Source organism: Megascapheus bottae, chromosome 1 (assembly GCF_031878675.1).
Source record: "Megascapheus bottae isolate mThoBot1 chromosome 1, mThoBot2.hap1, whole genome shotgun sequence".
Taxonomy (NCBI): domain Eukaryota; kingdom Metazoa; phylum Chordata; class Mammalia; order Rodentia; family Geomyidae; genus Megascapheus; species Megascapheus bottae.
The window spans coordinates 101,701,335-101,722,310 of NC_143509.1; the positions used below are offsets into that span (position 1 = coordinate 101,701,335).

General features: G+C 48.8%; 1 protein-coding gene across 1 annotated transcript; it reads right to left on the minus strand.

Moving 5' to 3' along the window:
* Positions 1-5,800, minus strand: Hmgn1 (high mobility group nucleosome binding domain 1). Its single transcript, XM_090349374.1, has 6 exons — positions 5,621-5,800; positions 5,410-5,442; positions 5,307-5,336; positions 5,091-5,141; positions 1,853-1,981; positions 1-502 (listed from the first exon to the last, which is right to left on the minus strand). Exons 1-6 carry the CDS (start codon positions 5,633-5,635, stop codon positions 455-457), a joined length of 306 nt encoding a protein of 101 aa, XP_090205500.1. The 5' UTR covers positions 5,636-5,800; the 3' UTR covers positions 1-454.
* Positions 5,801-20,976: the final 15,176 nt, after the last annotated feature.

Here is a 20,976-nt window from a genome sequence, read left to right on the forward strand (position 1 = left end):
CAGAGCACACACAGTTCTCACAGAAAGGATCAAGGAGTGGTGTCCTTTAGGAAAACAGTTCTACGAGTAAACAACACGGGACTAGAATTTCAAATATTCAAGACAGGAAATGCTCAACTGCAACTCCAAAATTGCCATTTACTACGTTTTGTATTACAGGATAGAAAACTAACCCCCCACCTATGGAATGTTATGTTAGGACGGCCGAGGCCTCCCAGAATTCAATTAGCCCACTGTTTTCTGGTTGTACCAAAAAATAAACAACCAGCAAATGATTTCACTTCTTAAAAAAAATCATTTACACTTAAAAAATGGGATGAGGTGGGATTCCCTCCTTTTTAAAAATGTTTCTAGAGCTACTAAAAAACTCGCATTTACAAAATAGCTGATAAAAATATTCCTCTGGATTGTACAAGACTGGAGACAGGGACCACCAGTAAGACATGTTGTATGGTTAGTCAGACTTGGCTTCCTTCTCTTCTGCTTCATCAGAGACTGCACTCTGCAAATCAAAGGAAAAGCCAGGATTAAACATCTAATTTGTTGCTGCTTTAACCTTTCTGCACTTAACACTTTTATGTTCATGGTACAACCTACATTGTATTATTTCCTAAAACTACAATTGATCTCCATTAATGGGGTTGTGCCTGCAAAGATTACAAAAAACAAAAACAAGAACATGGGGGGAAGGGACAGAATTAGAATTAGGACTTAAACTCTGGACCTCTCCATGACTAGACTGGCACTCTACTACCTGCACTGCCGCCATTGCAGGCTTTTGCTGCCCAGGCTGGCCTAAACATCAGTCCTCTGTATCATAGCCTCCTGAGTAGCTAGGACGCAAGCTAAGCCACCAGCAGCAACTAGCTCGTACCCTCGAGATGTGTAACCCCAAACATGCAGGCGGTGTTTTCTGTACAGACGGAAAAGCAACAAGAACTGGAGTCCCTGCACCTGTATAACCCAGCTGAGGTCCTTGGGCTGCCCTTCCAGTCTGTTAGGTTAGCACCGTGTCCACGTGATTTCAGTGTTGTGAGTGTTAAGGTGTGTGTAATGTATCCTTCACTGAAGGGCTTCACACAAGTGTGAGTATTGTGGTTGGGTCCACGTGATACTAAGGGTCGTTAGTGCAACGTGCCCGCCAGAGAAAACACATGCACTGTGATGGGCTTCAAACAGGCGAGTTTGTGAGCACAGTGGTCAAGTTCAATGTAATAATGCACATTAAGTAGAAACACAAACAGTGCTCAGAGCAGTTGATCCCATGCAATGAACTAACTCACAGTGCAGTAGTACAGTGTGGCAACCTTGTAAGATATAACTAGCATGAACAAGGATAATTACCTGTAACCTGACAACACATACCAGAAACTCTACTTGTACCCTTATAATTAGGATGTGATTGGTAATCCCACTATAAATTTCTTATCTTAACATGTACTAATGTTGGTTCTGGGGGTATGTATTTGATTCCTGGCACTGCTGAAACATCCAACCAAACTCCAACATATTGGCAGTTCCTTTTTTTTTTTTTTGGTGGGTCATAGGGCTTGAACTCTGCCAAGCCAAGCCCCACTTCTCATTTTCTACGGGTTAATCGGAGAAAAGAGTCTCAAGTACTTTTGTGCCTGGGCTAGCTTTGAACCTTGATTCTCAGATCTCAGCCTCCTGAGTAGCTAGGATTAGAGGCGTGAGCCACTGCACCCGGCTTGGCAGTTCTTATTCATTAAGACTCTGAAATAAGTTCTATTTTAATAAGCAGCTGTGCATTCACTTGAGTTAACATGCAATACTTTGTTCTACACATACGCAATGTAGTCACTGTACAGAGCACCCTGCCCCACAGACTAACCTCCTCATTCTTCGTCTCCCCGTTCTCTGCAGGCAAATCTTCTTTTGTCTCCTGGCTGGTCACCTCAGCCTGTCTGCCCTTTGCTCCCCTTTTTCCTTTTGTTTGCACTTTCTTGTCCGAAGATTTATCCTAAAACAGAGTAAAATATTTTAAACAAACTTGACTTTCTATTTTTACAACAGAAGCCATGTTAATGCTAGTGCATTCACCCCGTAGCCTGCGCTCCCCGCTTTTTACAAAGAGCGCATCGGGCACACCTCCACAAGCGAGGCCTACACGTTCATAGTCATCCTGGCACGCGGAACTTCAATGGCTGAGACTAAACACAAAGGGTGAGCCAGACTCCCGCACACCAGCACCTGCCGGCCTCTTAGTGGTGCACACATTAGAACACGTACAGAAGCTGCTGCCGGATACCAGTGCTCCCTACCCATGGCTCCAGTGACTCAGGACGCTGATATACAAGGATTAAGGTCCAAAGTCTATCTTGGGCAGGCGAATTTGTGAGGAAACAAACGGAAGTAAAGGTGTAGCTCGGTACTGCACACACACAAAGAAATTCGAACAAAAAATTTAAAAATCTGAAGTTGGAAGAGCATCTTCTCAATCCTATCCTACTAGGTCTCAAATTCCTTTTTTTGGAGAGGGGGGCCAGTCCTGGGGTTTCAACTCAGGGTCTGGGCACTGACCTTACTTTTTTGCTCGAGGCAAACACGAAGACCTGGATTCGATTCCTCGGTACCACATACATAGAATAGAATAAAGCCAGAAGTGGTGCTGAGGCTCAAGTGGTAGAGCTCTAGCCTTAAGTACAAGGACAGTGCTCGGGCCCTGAGCTCAAGCCCGGGACTGGAAAAAAAAAAATCTGAAAAGCGCAGGTGTTAGGAAGAAAATGAACTCTGCTTCAAATTAAAAAATTTAAGTCATTTGAAAGTGATAAAGGGGGTTGGGAGTGTGGCCTAAGAATACTTGTCTAGCATGCACAAAGCCCCGAGTTAGATGCTTCAGCACTACATGCATAGAAAAAGCTGGAAGTGGTGCTGTGGCCTGAAGTGGTAGTGCACTAGTCCTGAGAAAGCCCCAGGATAGTAAATCAAGCCCTTAGTAGTTCAAGCTCCAGGACCGGCCAAAAACAAACAAACAAATAAACACCAAAGACAAAAACCAAAAATTTAAGAGGAAGTAAGCAGTCCTTGGGCCAACTGGTTAAGGACCCCCAAAGAGAGAGACAGCAGAGTACTTTCAGGTCAAGGTCTCAACAATTTGCTATTTTTCTCCCACAAGCCCTTTACAAAAAATTCCACTAGCACTCTGCATACGACTTAGTATACAACTCTGTACATACTACTTAGCTGGGCAGTGGTAGCTCGCACTTGTAATCCTACCTACTCTGGAAGTACAGATCTGAGGATCACAGTTCAAAGCCAACCTGGGCAAGAAAGTCTTTGAGACTCTTACCTCCAATTAACTACCCCCAAACTGGAAATGGTGATTATAAAAAAAAATGGTGCAGGCCGGGAGTTTGGCCTAGTGGTTAAAGTGCTTGCCTAGCATGCATGAAGACCCAGGTTCAATTCCTTGGTACCACATGTAGAAAAAAGCCGGAAGTGGTGCTGAGGCTCAAGTGGTAGAGCTCTAGCCTTGAGAAAGTCCAAGGACAGTGCTCAGGCCCTGAGCTCAAGCCCAGGACTGGCAAAAAAAAAAAAAAAAAAAAAAAACTCCAAACAAAAACAAACACAAGCAAACAAAAATGCTACTTGCCTTCTAGCATAAAAACGTGTAAGTTGATGCTTACCATTCCCTTGACTAGGGATTGAAGCCGGGATATTATGCAAGTTAGGTAAGTGATGTAACACCTACACTTCACTCAGCCCTGTATTTTGTTTTCATCTAACGATGTAGATAACTGTGAGTAATAGCTCACACCTGTAATCCTAGCTATTCAGGAGGCTGAAATCTGAGGATAGAGGTTCAAAGCCAGCCCTGGCACTAAAGACAGTGAGACTCTTATCTCCAATTAACCACCATGAAACCAGAAGTTGTGCTGAGGCTGCTTAAGGGGTAGGGCAGTAGCCTTGAGCTAAAGAGCTCAGGGACAAAGCCCAGGCCCCAAATCCAAGCCTCCACCGACAAAAAAAAAAAAAATGTAGATAACTTTGCTAGTGACGACCTGAACTCATTCCTACCTTTACCACTGCACTGAGTATCTGGAGTGCATATGTGTGCAGCTATGCCCCCCTCCTTAATGTTAAGAAAAATCACAAAAGATCTTTGTTGAATTGTTAAAGACTTTTTACACTCTATTCTGTAGAATGTTTAAGTGAAACAGATCCCGTTTACCAAGTAAAAATGGAGCCGTAATTTATCTAAGAGATCCTCACCATCAAAGAAATTAACCTTGTCTCTTGTAACAACCATGCAAGATTTCTCCCTACACTTTGGGGACCTGCTGGCTGTTAGGTTATTTTTTTTTTCTTCAAATAGCAATTCTACCCTGTTACGTTTGAGTGAGATTACATTGCAAAACACATGGAAAGCTTTGCAAGTGAACAGGTGTACATAGTTTACACATGATCCATGCGTGTGCATGCATGTACCCCAGGGCAACTTTATCTAAAGACCTGCCATCTCAATGAAGGGGTAGTCACCGTGCAGCCATGACCTCATGACGATTCAGCTTGGCTTTCGCTGTTTGGTTTTGGTGCCTGCACTGGGCCTTCAGCCTGGTTTCATGCTCCTGCTTGGCTTTTTCACTCAAGGTTGGCACCTGAGCCGTACCTGCATTTCCAAATTCTTGCTCCTGAACTGAAGATGCGTCTGTGGGCTGGCTTCCAAGTGAGGCCCCAGCACCTTAGCGTCTCTAACTCAACCTTCCTTCACGCACCGCCACACTGCAGCTAACTCTTGACAACAGGCTCTTCGCTTGTCAGGGGACCCAACTCTCAATGTGCCCCCACGGCCGGTAACAAGGCACTGGGGCTAGGTCCCGCATCGCCTGCACTCAGGCCTTCCTCAGAACCCAGCCCCGGCTGGCGTGGAGGACCCGCGCCACGCCCCGAGCAGGAGCCACGCACAGAACGGACCCATCTCCAAGTCATCCCGTCGGCACCGCGCTCGGCATCGCCTGGCCGCGCTTCTCCACGTCCTCCCTGCCCAGGACGGACGCGCGGCGCCGGCCCCTCCTGTCCGGGGCAGGGATTCAGCAGGGCCGCCGCCGCCGCAGGCCCCGCGGACCTACCTTTCCCGCGGGCTTCTTGGGCTTGGGTTCCGCCTTGGCCGGAGCGGGCTTCTGGAAGGCAAAGGCGGGGGTGAGCGGGCGGGCGAGCGGGCGGGCGAGCGGGCGGGCGGGCGGGGCCGCGGACACCGGGGCGCGGGCGGACGGGCGGGCGCGGGGACCCCGGGACGCGGGCGGGGACCCCGGGGCGCGGGGACCCCGGGCGGGCGCCGTACTTACCGCCGACAGCCGGGCCGACCTCCTCTTGGGCTGGGGAGAGAAAAGCCACGGTCAGCGCGTGCGCACGGCACGACCCCACCCCCCGCGGGCGGCGCCGGCTCACCTCCTCCTTCGCGGCGCCTTCGGCGGAGCTGACCTGCGGGAGAAGCGGGGGGGCGAGTGGGGAAGCCCGGGCGGCCCCCGCCCCCGGGTGCCCGCCCGCTGCCCGCCGGCCCCGAGAACAATGCCCGCCCGCCGCGCGCCCCCGGCCCCGCGCGGGGACCGGCGCCGCCCCCGCGGACCCCGGGCCGCCGGGACCCCGCCGCCGGGCTCACCTTCCTCTTGGGCATCGTGGCGGCCAGGCGGGGCGCGTGCGATCGCTGCGGGTCGAAGCGCGCGAGAGCCTTGCTAGACCGACGCCGTCACCGGGCCGCCGCCGCTCCTCCCGCGCCCGAGCTGCAGGGACCCCGCGGCGGGGGCGGTGGGAGAACCGGATGGAACCGGATTGGAGCCCGCCCCCTCCTCCCTCCCCCGCGCCCCCGCCGGGCGGGCCGCCCCCCGCCCCCATTGGCTGCGGGGCCCACCGCGCCGGCGCGCGCCTCCCCCCCGCGCCCCGAATAGGTGAGGCGGGCAGTCACTCGACCCCGCGCCCCGCCCCGCGCCCCCGCCGCCCGCGCCCCGCCGCCCCGCGGGCCCCAGGCCCGGCCGGGGGCGGGGCCTTCCCGGCCTGGCTGCCACTCGCGGTCTGCGTGCTGATTGGTGCGGGCGCGTCACGTGTCGGAGATGCCCCGCCCCCCCGCCGAAGCGTACACCTGGCCCGTCAAGTCCTACCCTCCCGAAGCGTCCGGCTTCCCCTCTCGGGCCTGGTAGATTTGAATTGAATAGGTATCGTCCGCGGGAAGGGAGATGAGCCGTGGATGGACAGCGGAGTGGGCAGATTCCTCCATGTCAGGAAAAGAATGCTTTGCAGGCATGCGAGTGGCAGGGCCTAGTGCGCAGGCGCGCTCTGGAGGACGCGTGGGAAGGGACCGGCGCGGCGGTGCTGGTGCGCAGGCGCTGCGGTGTCCGCGCCGGGTCTCACGTCCTCCCTGCGGCCCCGGCCCGCGGTGTGGGTTCAGGCCCGGCTTCCGAGGGGGGCGGAGGGCGGATCCTGCGTGCCGAGCCCTCACCAGCCCAGCCCTTCTCCCCGTGCAGCTGCCCCAGGTCGTGAGTGCATGGCTCTGGGGCCGGGTCACTCCTCCCCTGGGCCTCCCTCCCAGTGTCCCCTCCTGTCCTGCCGTCCCTTTCCAGCGCCGTTGTAAGTGGGGAAACATCTCACAGCCGGGGATGGAAGCTGGAAGCTGTGCACTGATCCGTCTCACCAGCTGCTTTTCTACTGGCCTCACAGACTTGAGTCTATGCCTCCCTAGCTTGATCACTCTGTCCCCTTTTGTTTTCCTTTGCAGTAGTCAAGACCTCCTATAGGGTTACCATAGAAAAAGGATGGGGCTGGGAGTTTGGCCTAGTGGTTAAAGTGCTTGCCTTGCATGCAGAAAGACCCAGGTTCGATTCCTTAGTACCACATACATAGAAACAAGCCAGAAAATGGTGCTGTGGCTCAAGTGGTGGAGTGTTAGTCTTGAGAAAGCCCAAGGACAGTGCTCAGGCCCTGAGTTCAAGCCTCGGGACTGGCAAAAAAAAAATTGCCAGGTTGAGTTTAGGAGAAGGAAGAAATGAAGTGCTTTGAGTAAAACGCTGGAAGGTGGCAGAGATAACGTGTCACATTTTTTTTGTTGTTGCCAGTCCTGGGCTTGGGCTCAGGGCCTGAGCACTCTCCTTGGACATTCTCACGGCTAGAACTCTACCACTTGAGCCTCAGCACCACTTCTGGCTTTTTCTATATATGTGGTACCAAGGAATCGAACCCAGGTCTTCGTGCATGCTAGGCAAGCACTTTAACCACTAGGCCAAACTCCCGGCCCCATGTGTCACATTTTTATACTGAGAAACTTCAAAACATAAAAACCTCCAAGGTAGTTCATACCAAGAAGCAAAGGGGTTTTTTTTTGGGGGGGGGGGCTGGGTGCTCGCCTTGAGCTCTTCAGCTCAAGGCTACCACCCTACCCTTGAGTCACAGCCCCACTTGCCCATATGCCTCCTCCTGATTGGGCTGTCCACCTACTTCCTTGCCTTTTGTTCCCTCAGTTCTGTTACCAGGAGTTTACAGTTCACAGCTTGTTTGGGAAGTTCCTGAGTTCATTGAGTTTCTATGGGGTCTGGGTTAGTTTTAGGTAACAGAAGATTGTTTCACAAGTCACATGCTCAATTGTCTTCATCGTGGGAAAGGGAGATGTCTATAGAGGATGGGAGAGGGGTCTTACAGGAGGTTTTAGGGGACAGGATCATCAACACATTTCCAGTCATTGTGTCTAAGCAGGATGAGATCTAAGCTTGAAATGGCTATGTTTTTTTCGGGCTTCTCGTTTCCCCCTTCAATTGTAACACAGGGAGCCAATCATGGTTCCCTAGTGGTTAATTCTATGCCTTCTGTGTCTAGGGGCTGGTATTGGGCCCAGAATACCACTAATTGTACTGTATTAATTTGCTTTTACAAATGTCACAAATCTATTGAGGACTCATGGACACAGAGTCAGTACCACCAGTAATACCAGCAATGGGCCTATTAAGGTCAAAAGTAGAGTTGTCAGCTATGGGGAAACATTAAACCAAGATTTGAACCATCCTTCCTGTTGCTCCAGCTCGTATTTCCTCTTTGCTAATCCTTCCCTAACTTGAGCCATCGATTCTTCAACCATCCCTGAATGGTCAACATAAAAGCAACATTCCTCTCCCAGGGATGCACAGAGCCCGCCTTGCTGTAGAAATATTGTCTAATCCCCTTCCGTTTTGAAGGACCACTTCAGCCAAGGAGCTAAGAGAATTTTGCAAGTGAGAGATAGAGGCTTCTACCCTTTCTATATCCATATCTATAGCTGCCCTTAGATTCCTATAATGTTTGTCTTGAAGTGCAAGCGAGGATACTCCAGTACTGGCCCTGTCAACCCCAAGCCTAGGAGGACAGTGAAGGTAACTGTGGTCATCACTTCCCTTCTTGTCTGGACTTGGAGCTCTCCTAAGTGCTGATAACTTCTTCCTCCGCATGGTCAGTTAGCCTAGGTACAAGCTATACAAGGACAGAGTAGTCTTTAGTCTGATTAAGATTGGTACTATAAATGCAGGGAGTTAAGCCTGATCGGCAAGCCCACCACCCATCTTTGGGGGGAAGGATATATTTTCCCTGCGTCATCTGGGTGTATGTTCAATTACATAACTGTTGGTCCTGCCTGGGTATTTGCCCTGTACAAAGACTTGGCCCCACAACCCATTGCAAGGTTAACCTGGGGCTCCCTTTCTGTTGCCATCAACAATCCTTGAAATCATCTGACTCATTATATATACCTGTCATTGCAATTCCTTCATAAAAAGGGAGTCTGATATGACAGAGCCAGCAGGATTTAGTAACCTTGGGATAGGATGCATTTAGAACCTGGTAAGTGTTCATCAACAAATTCCAGAGGGGTTCTCCCATCTCATCTCTGGTCAGGGTGGGGGCAGAAGAGACAGGATAGTCAGCAGTTTCTCTGTCCAGTTGGGGGCTAGGGTCTGGGAATGGGGAGGTCCCTGGTAGTTTGGTTGGCTTAACCGGGTTTATAACTAGATTCAGACCCACTCCTGAAGATAAGTGAGCTTGAGTCAAGAGGCGAATAGAAATCAAGGCTCCAGTACAAGACCCTGCCTTAGACAGTCTAATTCCCCATGTCTTACCTACCCCCTGCGTAGTCTCCCTTCTTCCTGCTTCAGTGAAGATTATCTTATTGGTGAAGGGATCCCTTTCTTGACTTCCCAAAATCCATCCACTCTAGGCATTTCCCATCTTTATGACAAAGGACTTGACCGGAGGCAGGGGCTGCGGAATCTCTGATAACAGCTCAGATTACAAGAGCAGCTAAACCAGGTGGAGTTACCAGAATTCCTCCCCACCCCACCCCCCTTGGCCTGCCAGGGAATTCCCTCCCCTTCCTTTGTTGTCAGAGCAGTGCACAAGAAATCCACCGAAATGATAGGTCAGCTCAAACAGCAAAGGTGTCCGTGGTTGCCCCAGCCATCAATCAACCATGCTGAATTCCATTGGCCACCTGTATATGGCCAGCCCAGCCACATGGCTGGGGCCTATAAAAGTAGCCTGTGAGATCAGGCGGGGTCACTCTCTCACATCTTAGAGGCGGCCCTGACCGGTCAGTATGATTCTCAATGCTAGGCGCGGAATAAAACTCTGTTTAACTTAACTTCCAAATTCCGCTTTTGTGTCAGACTCGTTCCTTTGATCATGGACCCTAACAATTGGGATTGCAGCGAGGGTAGCCTGGACAGCACCTTTCCCCAGGAGTGTGATATGCCAGATCAGGACAGAGGATCCTATGTATTGAGATAAGGTCATCTCCTATAACTTGCCACCATCTGTCCCCTGATCCTTTTGCACCCCCATTTCTTACAATAGTAGTCACCTGCTCCCCTGCATCCCTTATCCTTTCTAGTCTCAGGACATACATAAAAATAGATTTGGTGTAGGTCCTATGCTCCCCACCCCGTAAACAGGTCCCACAAATCCAAGTACAGATCGGGGAACCAAGTGCCAAGAGGCGCCACTTGTGAGATCTAGCTTATAATGTCTCCTGTGGAGATGGCTGTAATGACCCAGGTCAGGTTAAAAGGGGTCTGGAGGCTTAAGCTGCCTAATGCAGGGGATAGCAGGGTCACTATAGTCCAGTCTGCTGGAGCTGGAGCTTAAGAGGATTGCCTTTGTCACGGGTAACTGCCGTTGTGGTATGAGGTCTTCTTTCACCGCGATGAGGTCGGCTAGGCAGACCTGGGTATAATGGACCCATGTGGCAACTCGGTTGACCTTGAGTGCAGTGGGGGTCATCAATACTACCAAGTTCCTCCCGTGAGGTTCCAAGTTTCCCTGCTGGTAGTGCTTCACACAGACCCTGTCGGGGCCAGCCGGCAGGGAACCAGGATTCCTGCAATAGGGGGCAGGGACTAGGAAAAAATAGAAGAGAGACAAACAGATGGGGTTCGGGAGGACTACAGCCCAAGTCAGCAGCACAAGAAGGCTGTGAGCTCAAGACTGCAGCCCCGTTTATTTCCAAATCAAGGCTTATGTACTTTCTGGAAACCAGGGAACTGCCAGGGGTTACATTCTGATGGTAAATCAGGGAACTGTTGGGGGTTACATTCATATGGTAAATCTCAGATCAGTTAAACAGAGCAAAGCCAAAAACCAATAAAGCAAGAACTCAAAGAGACCAGAAAGATCACAATACAATGTAGCTTCAGCAGTTCCTGGGCATGGCGCCGGCTCACTTCTTAGCCGGCTCACTTCTTAGTGAGGTTATCTTACTCTGATGTGCAGATTCAAGGGACAGCCTGGCTCCACACTCTGGCTCCCAGCATCTCCCTAGCTTCAGAAGTTCCTGGGCATGGCGCTACACACGACAGCTCACTTCTTTGTGTGGTTATTGTAGAGAAGAAAAATAACTACCCCCAGACCCAAAATTATTCCCCTCCAGTAAGCAGAATAAAAGAATAAAAAAAAAACAAAACTCTGATTCGAAAAATCTCCAAGGACTCAAAGGCTGAATGAACAGGAACTTCTGGACCCCAGTCAGCCATTGTTCGCACAGGTGTCCATAGACTCCAGGAACTAACCTATTTTGTGTCAAAATTAGACTGCACGTATAGCATTGTATAGCATTTGTTTCCCAAACCATAAAACTACTCTAACAGTTGAATGGGACCCAGCGGGCATGAGAACTTCCCGTCCGTTTCCACCGGCCTGGAAAGCTCCCTAATCCCTATCTTATCTCACTCGACCACCTGATGGGTGTAAACCTGTGATTTTTGCCTTTAAAAAGACTGTGTAAACCCTGACTGTCAACTTCTTCCCCCTCCTCACTGCCTCACTGCGTTGGGGTGCATGTGGACAGAATTCCTTGCCTGGCTCATAACCTGCAATACACTTTGCTTTTGCATTTCAGATGCCTCCATCTCAGGGGTTTCTTTGGAGACCCTGTCTCAGGGCACAACAGTTATCTGATGCAGATCAAAGGGCAGTTTGATTCCACTCTGGCTCCCAACAAGACCTCCAGTCTCCTGGTCAGAAGCCATGAAGTTCAGGGGGCGGTCCTGTGTTATAGAGAGCCTTTAATTTAGGCCAGGTCTCCTGGTGGGCCCTCTGTAAGGCCATAAGGGAGGACAAAAGTTCATAATCATCAAGTTCAGCTAACAGATGCGATGGCACATTGGGAATAATAGGAGGGGGAACTTCAAATATGATTCCAAACGGAGTTAGTCCATCTTATAAGGAGAGCGACGCTCTCTGTAGAGGGTGTATGGAAGGAGGGACACCCAGTCCCCGCCAGTCTCCATGGTCAATTTGGTTAGAGTCTCTTTTAGACTTCTGTTCATTCTTTCTACCTGTCCCGAGCTTTGGGGTCTATAGGCACAGTGTAATTTCCCATCAGCCCCAAGAATAGACATTAGACTCTGTATTACCTTAGACACAAATGCTGGTCCATTGTCTGACCCTGTCATTGTGAGGAAGACATACCTAGGTAAGATGTCTTTCCATAATTTCTTGGCCACAATCTTTGTCATCTTGTCCTTTGTAGGAAAGACTTCCACCCACCCAGAAAAAGTGTCTACAAAGATTATCGGGTATTTATATCCATATTTACCTCAGTGAAGTCCACTTCCCAGTAAGCTTCAGGCTTGTCCCCCCTCAACCTGGAATCTGGGTTTGTTGAATTACAATAACAGTCAGCTGGCGAGCTTTGCATTTAGAGACAATCCATTCAGTTTTGGAGTTTGCATTTCTGATTCTGATCTTAGCATGTCTCAATAGGTCCTGCATTTTTCTCATGCCCATATGTGTGGAGCTATGCATCTTAAACAGGACCACGTCTCCTAGCTTTTCAGGTAGAATCATGTGGCAGTTGGGGTCCTGCCAGCACCCATGCAGGCATTGAGTCATGGGCAGTTGTTTAATCCATTCTAGATCTTCCTCTGTGTAGTTAGAGGTCTCAGGGAGGTTTCTTGGTCCAGGGTCAGGTAGAGTAGCTATCAGAGCTCGGTTAACATGGAGTGCTACTTCTCATGCAATTTTGACTGCAAAATTGTTTCCCTGTGACACCGGATCTTTAGATTTTTGGTGGCCTGGGCAATATACTATGACTCATCTCTTTGGCAACCATAGGGCTGTTATTAGGGCAAGGATGTCTTCTTGTTTTTGGTGGTCTTTCCTACTGCTGTCAGCAGGCACCTTTCCTTATAGATCGCCCCATGGATATGGGCCGTAGCAAAAGCACAACAGCTATCACTAGCTCTCCCAGAGCTTGTGCTTTAACTCGTGCCACTAATTCTGCTGTTTGTGGAGAGGTCCCAGCTGGAAGTAGTTCAGCCCAAAGGGCCTCTGTCTCTGTCACTGCTGCCAGCCTCGCCTACTTCTGGCCGTCCCTGATGAAACTGCTACTGTCTGTATACCAGATAAGATCAGCATCCAGCAGAGGCCGGTCCTCTAAGTCGACTCAAATTCCATGTGCATGGTTGTTGGTGTAGCGGATATTCATCCTCTACATTAAGAGTGAAGACCTGGATGGGATGGCCTGGGCAACCCAGAAGTTCCACCTGGTTGGAAGTGAATCTGAGCTCCTATTTTGGTGAGCAGGTCTGCCCCAATAGGGGGTAGGGGCATTCTGGGACGACCATGATCGAGTGGGACACCCGGCCCACGGTGAGGTCCCGTTAGTCCATGAGTATTGGCTCATACCAATTGCTCCCTGCACCCAGGAGGTTTTTCTCGATAATTTGCCCTGGGGCTCAAGCAAACCCGAATGTTAAGCTCCAGTGTCCACTAGTAAGTTAATTGGAGTCCCCTCCACTTTGAGGGTTACCCTGGGTTCAGGGAGGGGTGCCGAACCCCGTCTTCCCTAGTCACTGAGGTCACCTGCTTCAGGGACTAACACTTGACTTGAATCTCACCCAGTGTCATAGCCTCTTTTCTTTGTCTTTTCTGGGCAATCCTTAACCCAGTGGTGCCTTACAATAGGCGCACTGGTCTTTCTGTAATCTAGGACACTCGTGTTCCCTTGGATGGATATTCTTACCTTGGTCTCGAGTCAGGGTTTGTAGCTGGTGTTGCCGTTCGTCCGGAGCATTGGCTGGGTCTCAGGTCTGTCTCACACTTTCTGCTCCCCTAGCTTTTGTTTCTTCCACCCTTACTAGCATCTCCTTACTTTCAGCTGTATTAAAGTCCCAGTCTGGGCGGGAAAACGTGATTTATGGTGTCAGGATTCATAGTGAGCTGTCTATCGTCTCCCGGAACTAGTTTTGGAGCTTCTGCCTGGATCCTCTCGCGCTCTTCAGTTGTAAAGAGCACCTGCAACAGCTGCTGAAGTCATGCCAAGTGGGCTGCTGGGTAAACAGAACAGTATCTAGAAGGCTAATTAATTAGATCTTTAGGATTGTTGGAAAACTGAGCGTTTTGGGTTCTCCAGTTGTACAAATCACTAGTAGCGGAGGTCCAGTAGTGGGAAGTGTTAAGGGGAGCAAAGACTGGCACCATTTTGAATGCGCTAAGAGCTCCCCACCCCATTGTGGAAGACCAGCAATGGTAAAGCAGCCCAGCCATCTTTGCCCTTCTAGGGAGGGACAACCTTATCCCCACCCCCCATGAGGCGGGATATCTGCTTGGTTTGTGGGGGGGAGGGGAGCTGCTTTGTGTGGAGATCAGTCAAATTCATGTGCCAGTTTCAACTAAGGTGATAGGTAAATTCAAACACTAGGCTGTAACCCTATTGGCCACCTGTGCGTGGCCAGGTTCGACTGCATGGTTTTACCCTTAAAAGCCCAGCGTGAGAACCGTTCAGGGTCACAATGTCAGCTCCCGAGTCTGCACTGTGTCCTTGGCTGGTCAGTTCCCCATCTACTTCCCCAGTGAATTCCCCTTTTTAATGAGACTGTCTCTGTGTGGTGGACTCTGGTGGGACGTGGAATCCCCACCTGGAGGGATGTGGAATCCCCTCCCCCTGAAGGTCGGTTACCGGCATCATCAAGGGGTCTGTAGCGTGCAGGGGCAGGACAGTTGAATCTGCTGGGCCTGGGAGAGCCACCCTGTTCGTTCTCCCTTGAGTCCCCTCTGCCGGACTTTCCACAGCTGCCATCACTGCCTCTCCTTCCTCCATCTGGCTGTGGCAGCTCAGCCATAGCATTCCCCAGGGCTACTGTTGGTTTATAAGGAGGGGGAAAAATTAAGTCTTTCTCTACACCACCCTGTAGGACAGGATAAAGAGGCCTTGAGGCCGAAGTTTTAATTTCACTTTGCCCAGTTTTATTGGGGTGATCTTGGACCGAGGCTGAGATTTTAATTTTACTTTGCCCGTTTTATCAGGGCCATCTCGGACAGGATCATTCTTGGCATTTGTTCCTGCAGGGGCAAAAAGTGTTTTAACCAAGGGGGAGGGTTTTCAACTAGATCCTGCCAGTGGTCCCAGTGGCCGTTTCTTCCTGGAAAGAAAATTATATTTTTTACATTGTGGATGGTGACGAGGTCAAAGATTCCCTCAGCTGTCCATCCAACCCTAAAGGAAGGCCATTCTACTCTACAAAGTGTAATTAGTTTACTCTTTCTTATCTTTACACTCAAGTTTTGTGCATTTCCCTTTATGTCCTTAAAGTTGTCAGTCAAAAGGAAAAGGAGAGTAGTCTGAGTCTGTCCCATTTTGTCCATCACAGAGAAGAATATCCACACAGACAAAAACAGCAGCCACGTGGACACACAGACAAAAAGAAAATTTCTCCTGTCGACTGGAGGTGAAACCAAAGGTGGGACATCACCCTCAAGAACAACCTGCTTCTTCGTCCTGTCAGAATTTCTAATGGAATGAGGGAATTCCACGTCCCTCCAGGTAGGGGTCTGGAACGTCTTCCAAGATCTCTGGTTGACTACCTGCCAGCACATCCACTTAAGTCTTATGCCAACCTTTACAGATACAAATGCCGGGCCCAGAGCAACAGAACAAAAGAAAACAGACAATGAGACTCACTGATCAGTCATAGATGCTCTGGTACAAGGATCCTGGGGACTGGGGAATCCCGGACGAGCCCCCAAGTGAAATGCCCAGATTTTGGGGTCCTTGAAGACCACCAAGGAGCCGAATCTGATGTAAGCACATGAGAGTCCTTTATTGAAAGGTCAAGCCTGGACACACAACCATCGCCAACACAGTGGGTCAGAGTCCTGACTCCTTGGTTTCTAGTGTTTTTATAACACACTGAACATATGGCACTAGCTGACCACATACAGGTGGCCCATAGGATTGTAACATTCATACAGAACTGCACAATTTTGTTGCATCACAGTGAGTGTTAAGTTAAATCATGACCTGTTTCTACCTGACTTTGGGGCGCAGTCTTGGTGGGCAAGAGGAGGGGTCAGCAACTGTGGCAGGAAGAGGGGGAGCTGCCCATTTGCCCCATTCTGTTTGGGCACGTCCACCTAGTTCCTTGCCTTTTGTTTCATGAGTTCTGTTATCAGGAGTTTACAGTTCACAGCTTGTTTGGGAAGTTCCTGAGTTCATTGAGTTTCTATGGGGTCTGGGTTAGTTTTAGGTACCAGAAGATTGTTTCACAAGTCACATACTCAATTGTCTTCATCGTGGGAAAGGGAGATGTCTATAGAGGATGGGAGAGGGGTCTTACAGAAGGTTTTGGGGGAGAGGGTCATCAATACATTTCCAGTCATTGTGTGTAAGCAGGATGAGATCTAAGCCTGAAATGGCTATGTTTTGTTTGGTCTTTTCACATGCATGCTAGTCAAGCACTCTGCCTCTAAGCCACATTCCCAGCCCCTACAACAGCTTTTGTAGCCTAACACTGAAAGGAAAGAGGTCCACAGATGCAGGGGCCAACCGGCAGCAAACCAGGGTTCGCAGATTGGGGTTCCTGAAATCGGGGGCAAGGACTAGCAAGAAATAGAAGAGAGACAGACACACCGGGTCCGGGATGTCCGCAGTCCAGGTAAAGACTGCCGAGACTGCTGCGTTTATTTTTCACTCCCCTTCTTCCCTCCTCCAGACCCAGGGAACCTCCAGGTGTTACATTCATATGGTAATTCTCAGGTCATTTACATAGAATAGGGCCAGAAAGCAATAAGACAATAAAGCCATCATCTGATGCAAGTCAAGGTACAGTTTGATTCCACTCTGGCTCCCAACACACACTGAGTGTCTTGAACATTGAGATTGGTTAGTTGACAATTAAACTGTATCCACCCAATCTAATGACAGGAAAACACATTAGAATGAAGATGTCAACCAGTCTTTAGTAACTGGTGAGTTATCACCATCTAAATGGACACAGGAGATTGAAATCGCCACCAAAACGTGACCCCAAATGTGTTAATTCCCAGCAAAAGATCAATAAATTATTGACACTCTACAAGAAGGGACTTAAATGATAAAGAAATTTGTTAAAAATTATCTCAATCACTGGGTGAGGTGGCTCACACCTGTAATCCTAGCTACTCAAGAAGCTGAGCTCTGAGGATCATGGTTTAAAGCCAGCCCAAGCACTAAAGAACTTGAGACTCTTATCTCCAATTCATCACTAGAAAACAGGAAATGGGGCTGTCACTCCAGGAGTAGAGCTGTAGCCTTGAACTGAAGAGCTCAGGGTCAACACTCAGGCCCAGAGTTCAAGCCCCATGACCCACAAAAAAGAAAAAAAAAGATCTCAATCAGTGATAATAGTCAATGAAATAAAGGAAGTGTTTTATAATTGAACAAATTAAGAGTCAACTGGAAGATTAAAAAATGAATGAAATAAAAAGACTGCAAGATATAAAGGGAGAATTCCATAATTACATAGAAATCTTGGAAAAAATTTACCTAAAATCTTGGAAATAAGAGCTTTATCTTGTGTGATTGTTGTTCTTAATGTACTATGTTATTTCTCCTTGATTTTGTTGTCCTTTGGTTAATCTCATATTGTTACTGTACCTGACTTTCTTACCTGGTATATTGTATATAGGTTCATTTGAAATAGGAAATAGTAAACTATGTCCTGCTTTTTATTTGTCAATCATACTTTTGACAAAGTAGTTTTAAAGAGGAATGGAGTTGGGTGGCAGTGGCTTACACCTATAAACCTAACTGCTCAGGAAGCTGAGATCTGGGGCTGGGAGTTTGGCATAGTAGTAGAGTGCTTACCTAGCATGCATGAAGCCCTGGGTTCGATTCCTCAGTACCACATACATAGAAAATCTGGAAGTGGGACCATGGCTCAAGTGATAGAGTGCTAGCCTTGAGGAAAGTCCAAGGACAGTGTTCAGGACTGAAGTTCATGTCCCAGGACTGGCAAAAAAAAAAAAAAAAAAAAAAAGCTCAGATCCCAGTTCAAAGCAGCCCAGGTAGCCAAATGTGAGAGATTCTTATCTCCCATTAACTAGTAAAAAAAACTGGAAGTGGAGGTACAACTCAAGTAGTAGACTGCCAGGTGTGTGTGTGTGTGTGTGTGTGTGTGTGTGTGTGTGTGTGTGTATGTATGTGTGTTGGTACTAAAGGCTGAACTCAGGGCCTGGACATTGTCCTTAAGCTGGTACTCTCCTTTTTTTTTTTTTTTTTTTTTTTGCTAGTCCTGGGCTTGGGCTCAGGGCCTGAGCACTGTCCTTGGACTTTCTCAAGGCTAGAGCTCTACCACTTGAGCCTCAACACCACTTCCGGCTTTTTTCTATATATGTGGTACCAAGGAATCGAACCCGGGTCTTCATGCATGCTAGGCAAGCACTCTACCACTAGGCCAAACTCCCTGCCCTGGTACTCTACATTTTGTTTCATGCATTTATTTCTGGCCTTTTGCTGGTTAAATGGACATAAGAGTTCCAGTACTATAACAAAGAGGAGGAAGAGGAGGAGAAGTAGGAGGAGGAGGAAGATGAGAAGGGGAAGGTGGAAGGGGAGAAGGAGGAGGATGGGGAGGAGGGGGAGCAAAGGCAGAGGGGGAGGAGGAAGAGAGCTGACTGCCCTCCAAGGGTTTGTGCTATGGCATGAGGTGACAGGAAGCAAATAACCACACAAGAAACTTGAAGGAGAAAGAATGTCATGCACATTATCGATGGTGCAGAAGGCAGGTTAAGAGGGGACTTTGGATAGAGGTAGGCAGTGAGGGTCCCTGAGGGGAAAAGGGCAAGTTGAGGAGAACTGGACCTTGGGGAGAATTCATGGTAGATGTTGGGGCAGAAACAGAAGCTAGTACAAAGGTGTCAAGTTGGCAGTGATCTCTGTGTTACTGAAGTGTAGAAATGTGGCAAAGGGTGCCAAGCGCTGCTGTTTAGAGAAGGAAACAGCACCAGGTGTATGTAGGGCAGTGAAGAAACACTGAAGAGAGGGATGTGTGAATGGGACATTGACCTGATCTCTGAGTATAAGTGAGAATGTGTGTATGTGTGTGTGTGAGACTGTCAGGGAGGCACAGCAGATGAGCGAGGCTGTGTCACGTACTTGGGTGATGAATGTCTAAGACAGGGAAGGTGGGGATGGGAACTACTGGTGGAGGGGAGATTTGGCATAGGTCTTTTTTTTTTTTCCTTTGGTGGCTCATGGGACTTGAACTCTGGGCCTGAGCGCTGTCCCTGAGCTCTTCAGCTCAAGGCTACCACCCTACCACTTGACCCATGGCCCCACTTTCAGTTTTCTGGTGGTTAATTGGAGATAAGAGTCTCAAGTTCTTTAGTGCCCGAGCTGGCTTTGAACTGTGATCCTCAGATCTTAGCCTCCCGAGTAGCTAGGATTACAGGCATGAGCCACTGCCCAGCTGGGATAGTTTTTGATGGAAGGAATCTGATAAGACTGGTGGTTTGTATGTGAGAGAGCAGATAGTTCACTTTCAGTATCAGCACCCCAAATTATCAGAAACAATGAGCAAATAGGTCATCTCCCACATTAGAATATTCCAGATTATTGGATTATGCAGCTTAATATTTCACAGTTTTATCGTGTCTTCTAAACCATTCCTTTTCATTCATTTGTGCCCACATCCATACCTGCCTGTGCACAAGCTTTCCCTTTGCTTTACTAATAAGCTCTCATTGTCTTCAACTCTGTGTGTTCTAACTAGTAGAACCACAACTCCTTGTAATTTTGATCAGGAATATATATATATATATATATATATATATAATCCTACCATGGCAGGAAAGCCAGCCAAACCTCTTTCACTTTATTCACTATGCATTAACAAATTGTGATTCCCTGGCTTTAAGTCCAAATCTTCTAAATTTGTTTTTATTCCTGGCTGATTGTCTTTCTGTTAATAAATTTAATTATTTAGGCATGCAATTATGGGTGTTATTGAAGGATCTGTCTCTTCCCTCTAGGCCTAATGTTTTTACGTATCTAAAGATGGAATATGAAGGATGAATCCTGTCTTATTCCCCAGGTCAAGCAAAGCACCAGGTGCATGCTTACACACTTGTCTGCAGGCAGGTCATCCTGACCTTGGTCCAAAGGGGATAACAGCCCCCACCCCAAGGTGGAGCATTCCATTAGGGGCCTGGCCAAGGACATGGGCCTGGACCTCCAAGAGACCACCACCCATTGTGTCCAGCCTATTCCTTTTCCATTCTCCTCCATTTTCCTTACATTCATAGCACTTATTTTTTTTTTTTTGCCAGTCGTGGGGCTTGAATTCAGGGTCTGGGCATTGTCCTTGGACACTTTTTGCTCAAGGCTAGCTCTTTACCACTTAAGCTAGAGCACCACTTTTAGCCTTTTCTGTTCATGTAGTTCCAGGGAATCCAACTCCAGAATCGAACCCTAGCATGCTAGGTGAGTGTGCTGCCACTAGGCCAGGCTCCCAGCCCTAGCACTTCTTTTTTCTGTGGGTCCTGGGGCTTGAACTCTGGGCCTGGGCGCTGTCCCTGAGCTCTTCAGCTCACGGCTACTGCCCTACCCTTCAGCCATAGCCCCACTGCCTGTTTTCCAGAGGTTAACTGGAGAGAAGAGTCTCAGGTCCTTTGTGCCCAGGCTGGCTTTGAACCTTGATCCTCAGATCTCAGCCTCCTGAGTAGCTGGGATGGCAGGCATGAGCCACAGCGCCCAGCTAGCACTTACTTTTTAAATTGCAAACCTTAAGACATTGTTCGCTTGGAACATTTTTACTTATGGATTCCTTTTCAGTCATCTTCTACTACAGGTAGCTTTGTGTGCATGGATTTAGTTTACCACCGAAGTGAGTAGCTTTAAAGAACACTCCAGTGGGGGGGGGGGCGGAAGTTTTGCCTAGTGGTTAAAGTGCTTGCCTAGCATGCATGAAGACCCGGGTTCGATTCCTCAGTGCCACATACTTAGAAAAATCCAGAAGTTGTGCTGAGGCTCAAGTGGTAGAGCTCTAGCCTTGAGAAAGTCCAAGGACAGTGCTCAGGCCCTGAGCTCAAGCCCAGGACTGGGAAAAAAAAAAAAGAATATGTTCATGAGACAGTGACTGAACAAAAGTGGACTCCTGGCAGGAGCTAAACCCACTTTGGAAGCTCACTCACCTTATTGGGCTGCCAAGAGTGTCAACCAAAGCCTGGGAGGCTCAGAGGGCGACAGGCCAC

What these genes read in the sequence shown, in the direction of transcription:
- Hmgn1 (XM_090349374.1), bottom strand. An exon ending in AAGGCGCCGCGAAGGAGGAG is followed by an intron (nt 5,337 to 5,409) that starts GTGAGCCGGCGC and finishes TTCTCTCCCCAG; the next exon opens with CCCAAGAGGAGGTCGGCCCG. An exon ending in GGGAGACGAAGAATGAGGAG is followed by an intron (nt 503 to 1,852) that starts GTTAGTCTGTGG and finishes TTTGATTTGCAG; the next exon opens with AGTGCAGTCTCTGATGAAGC.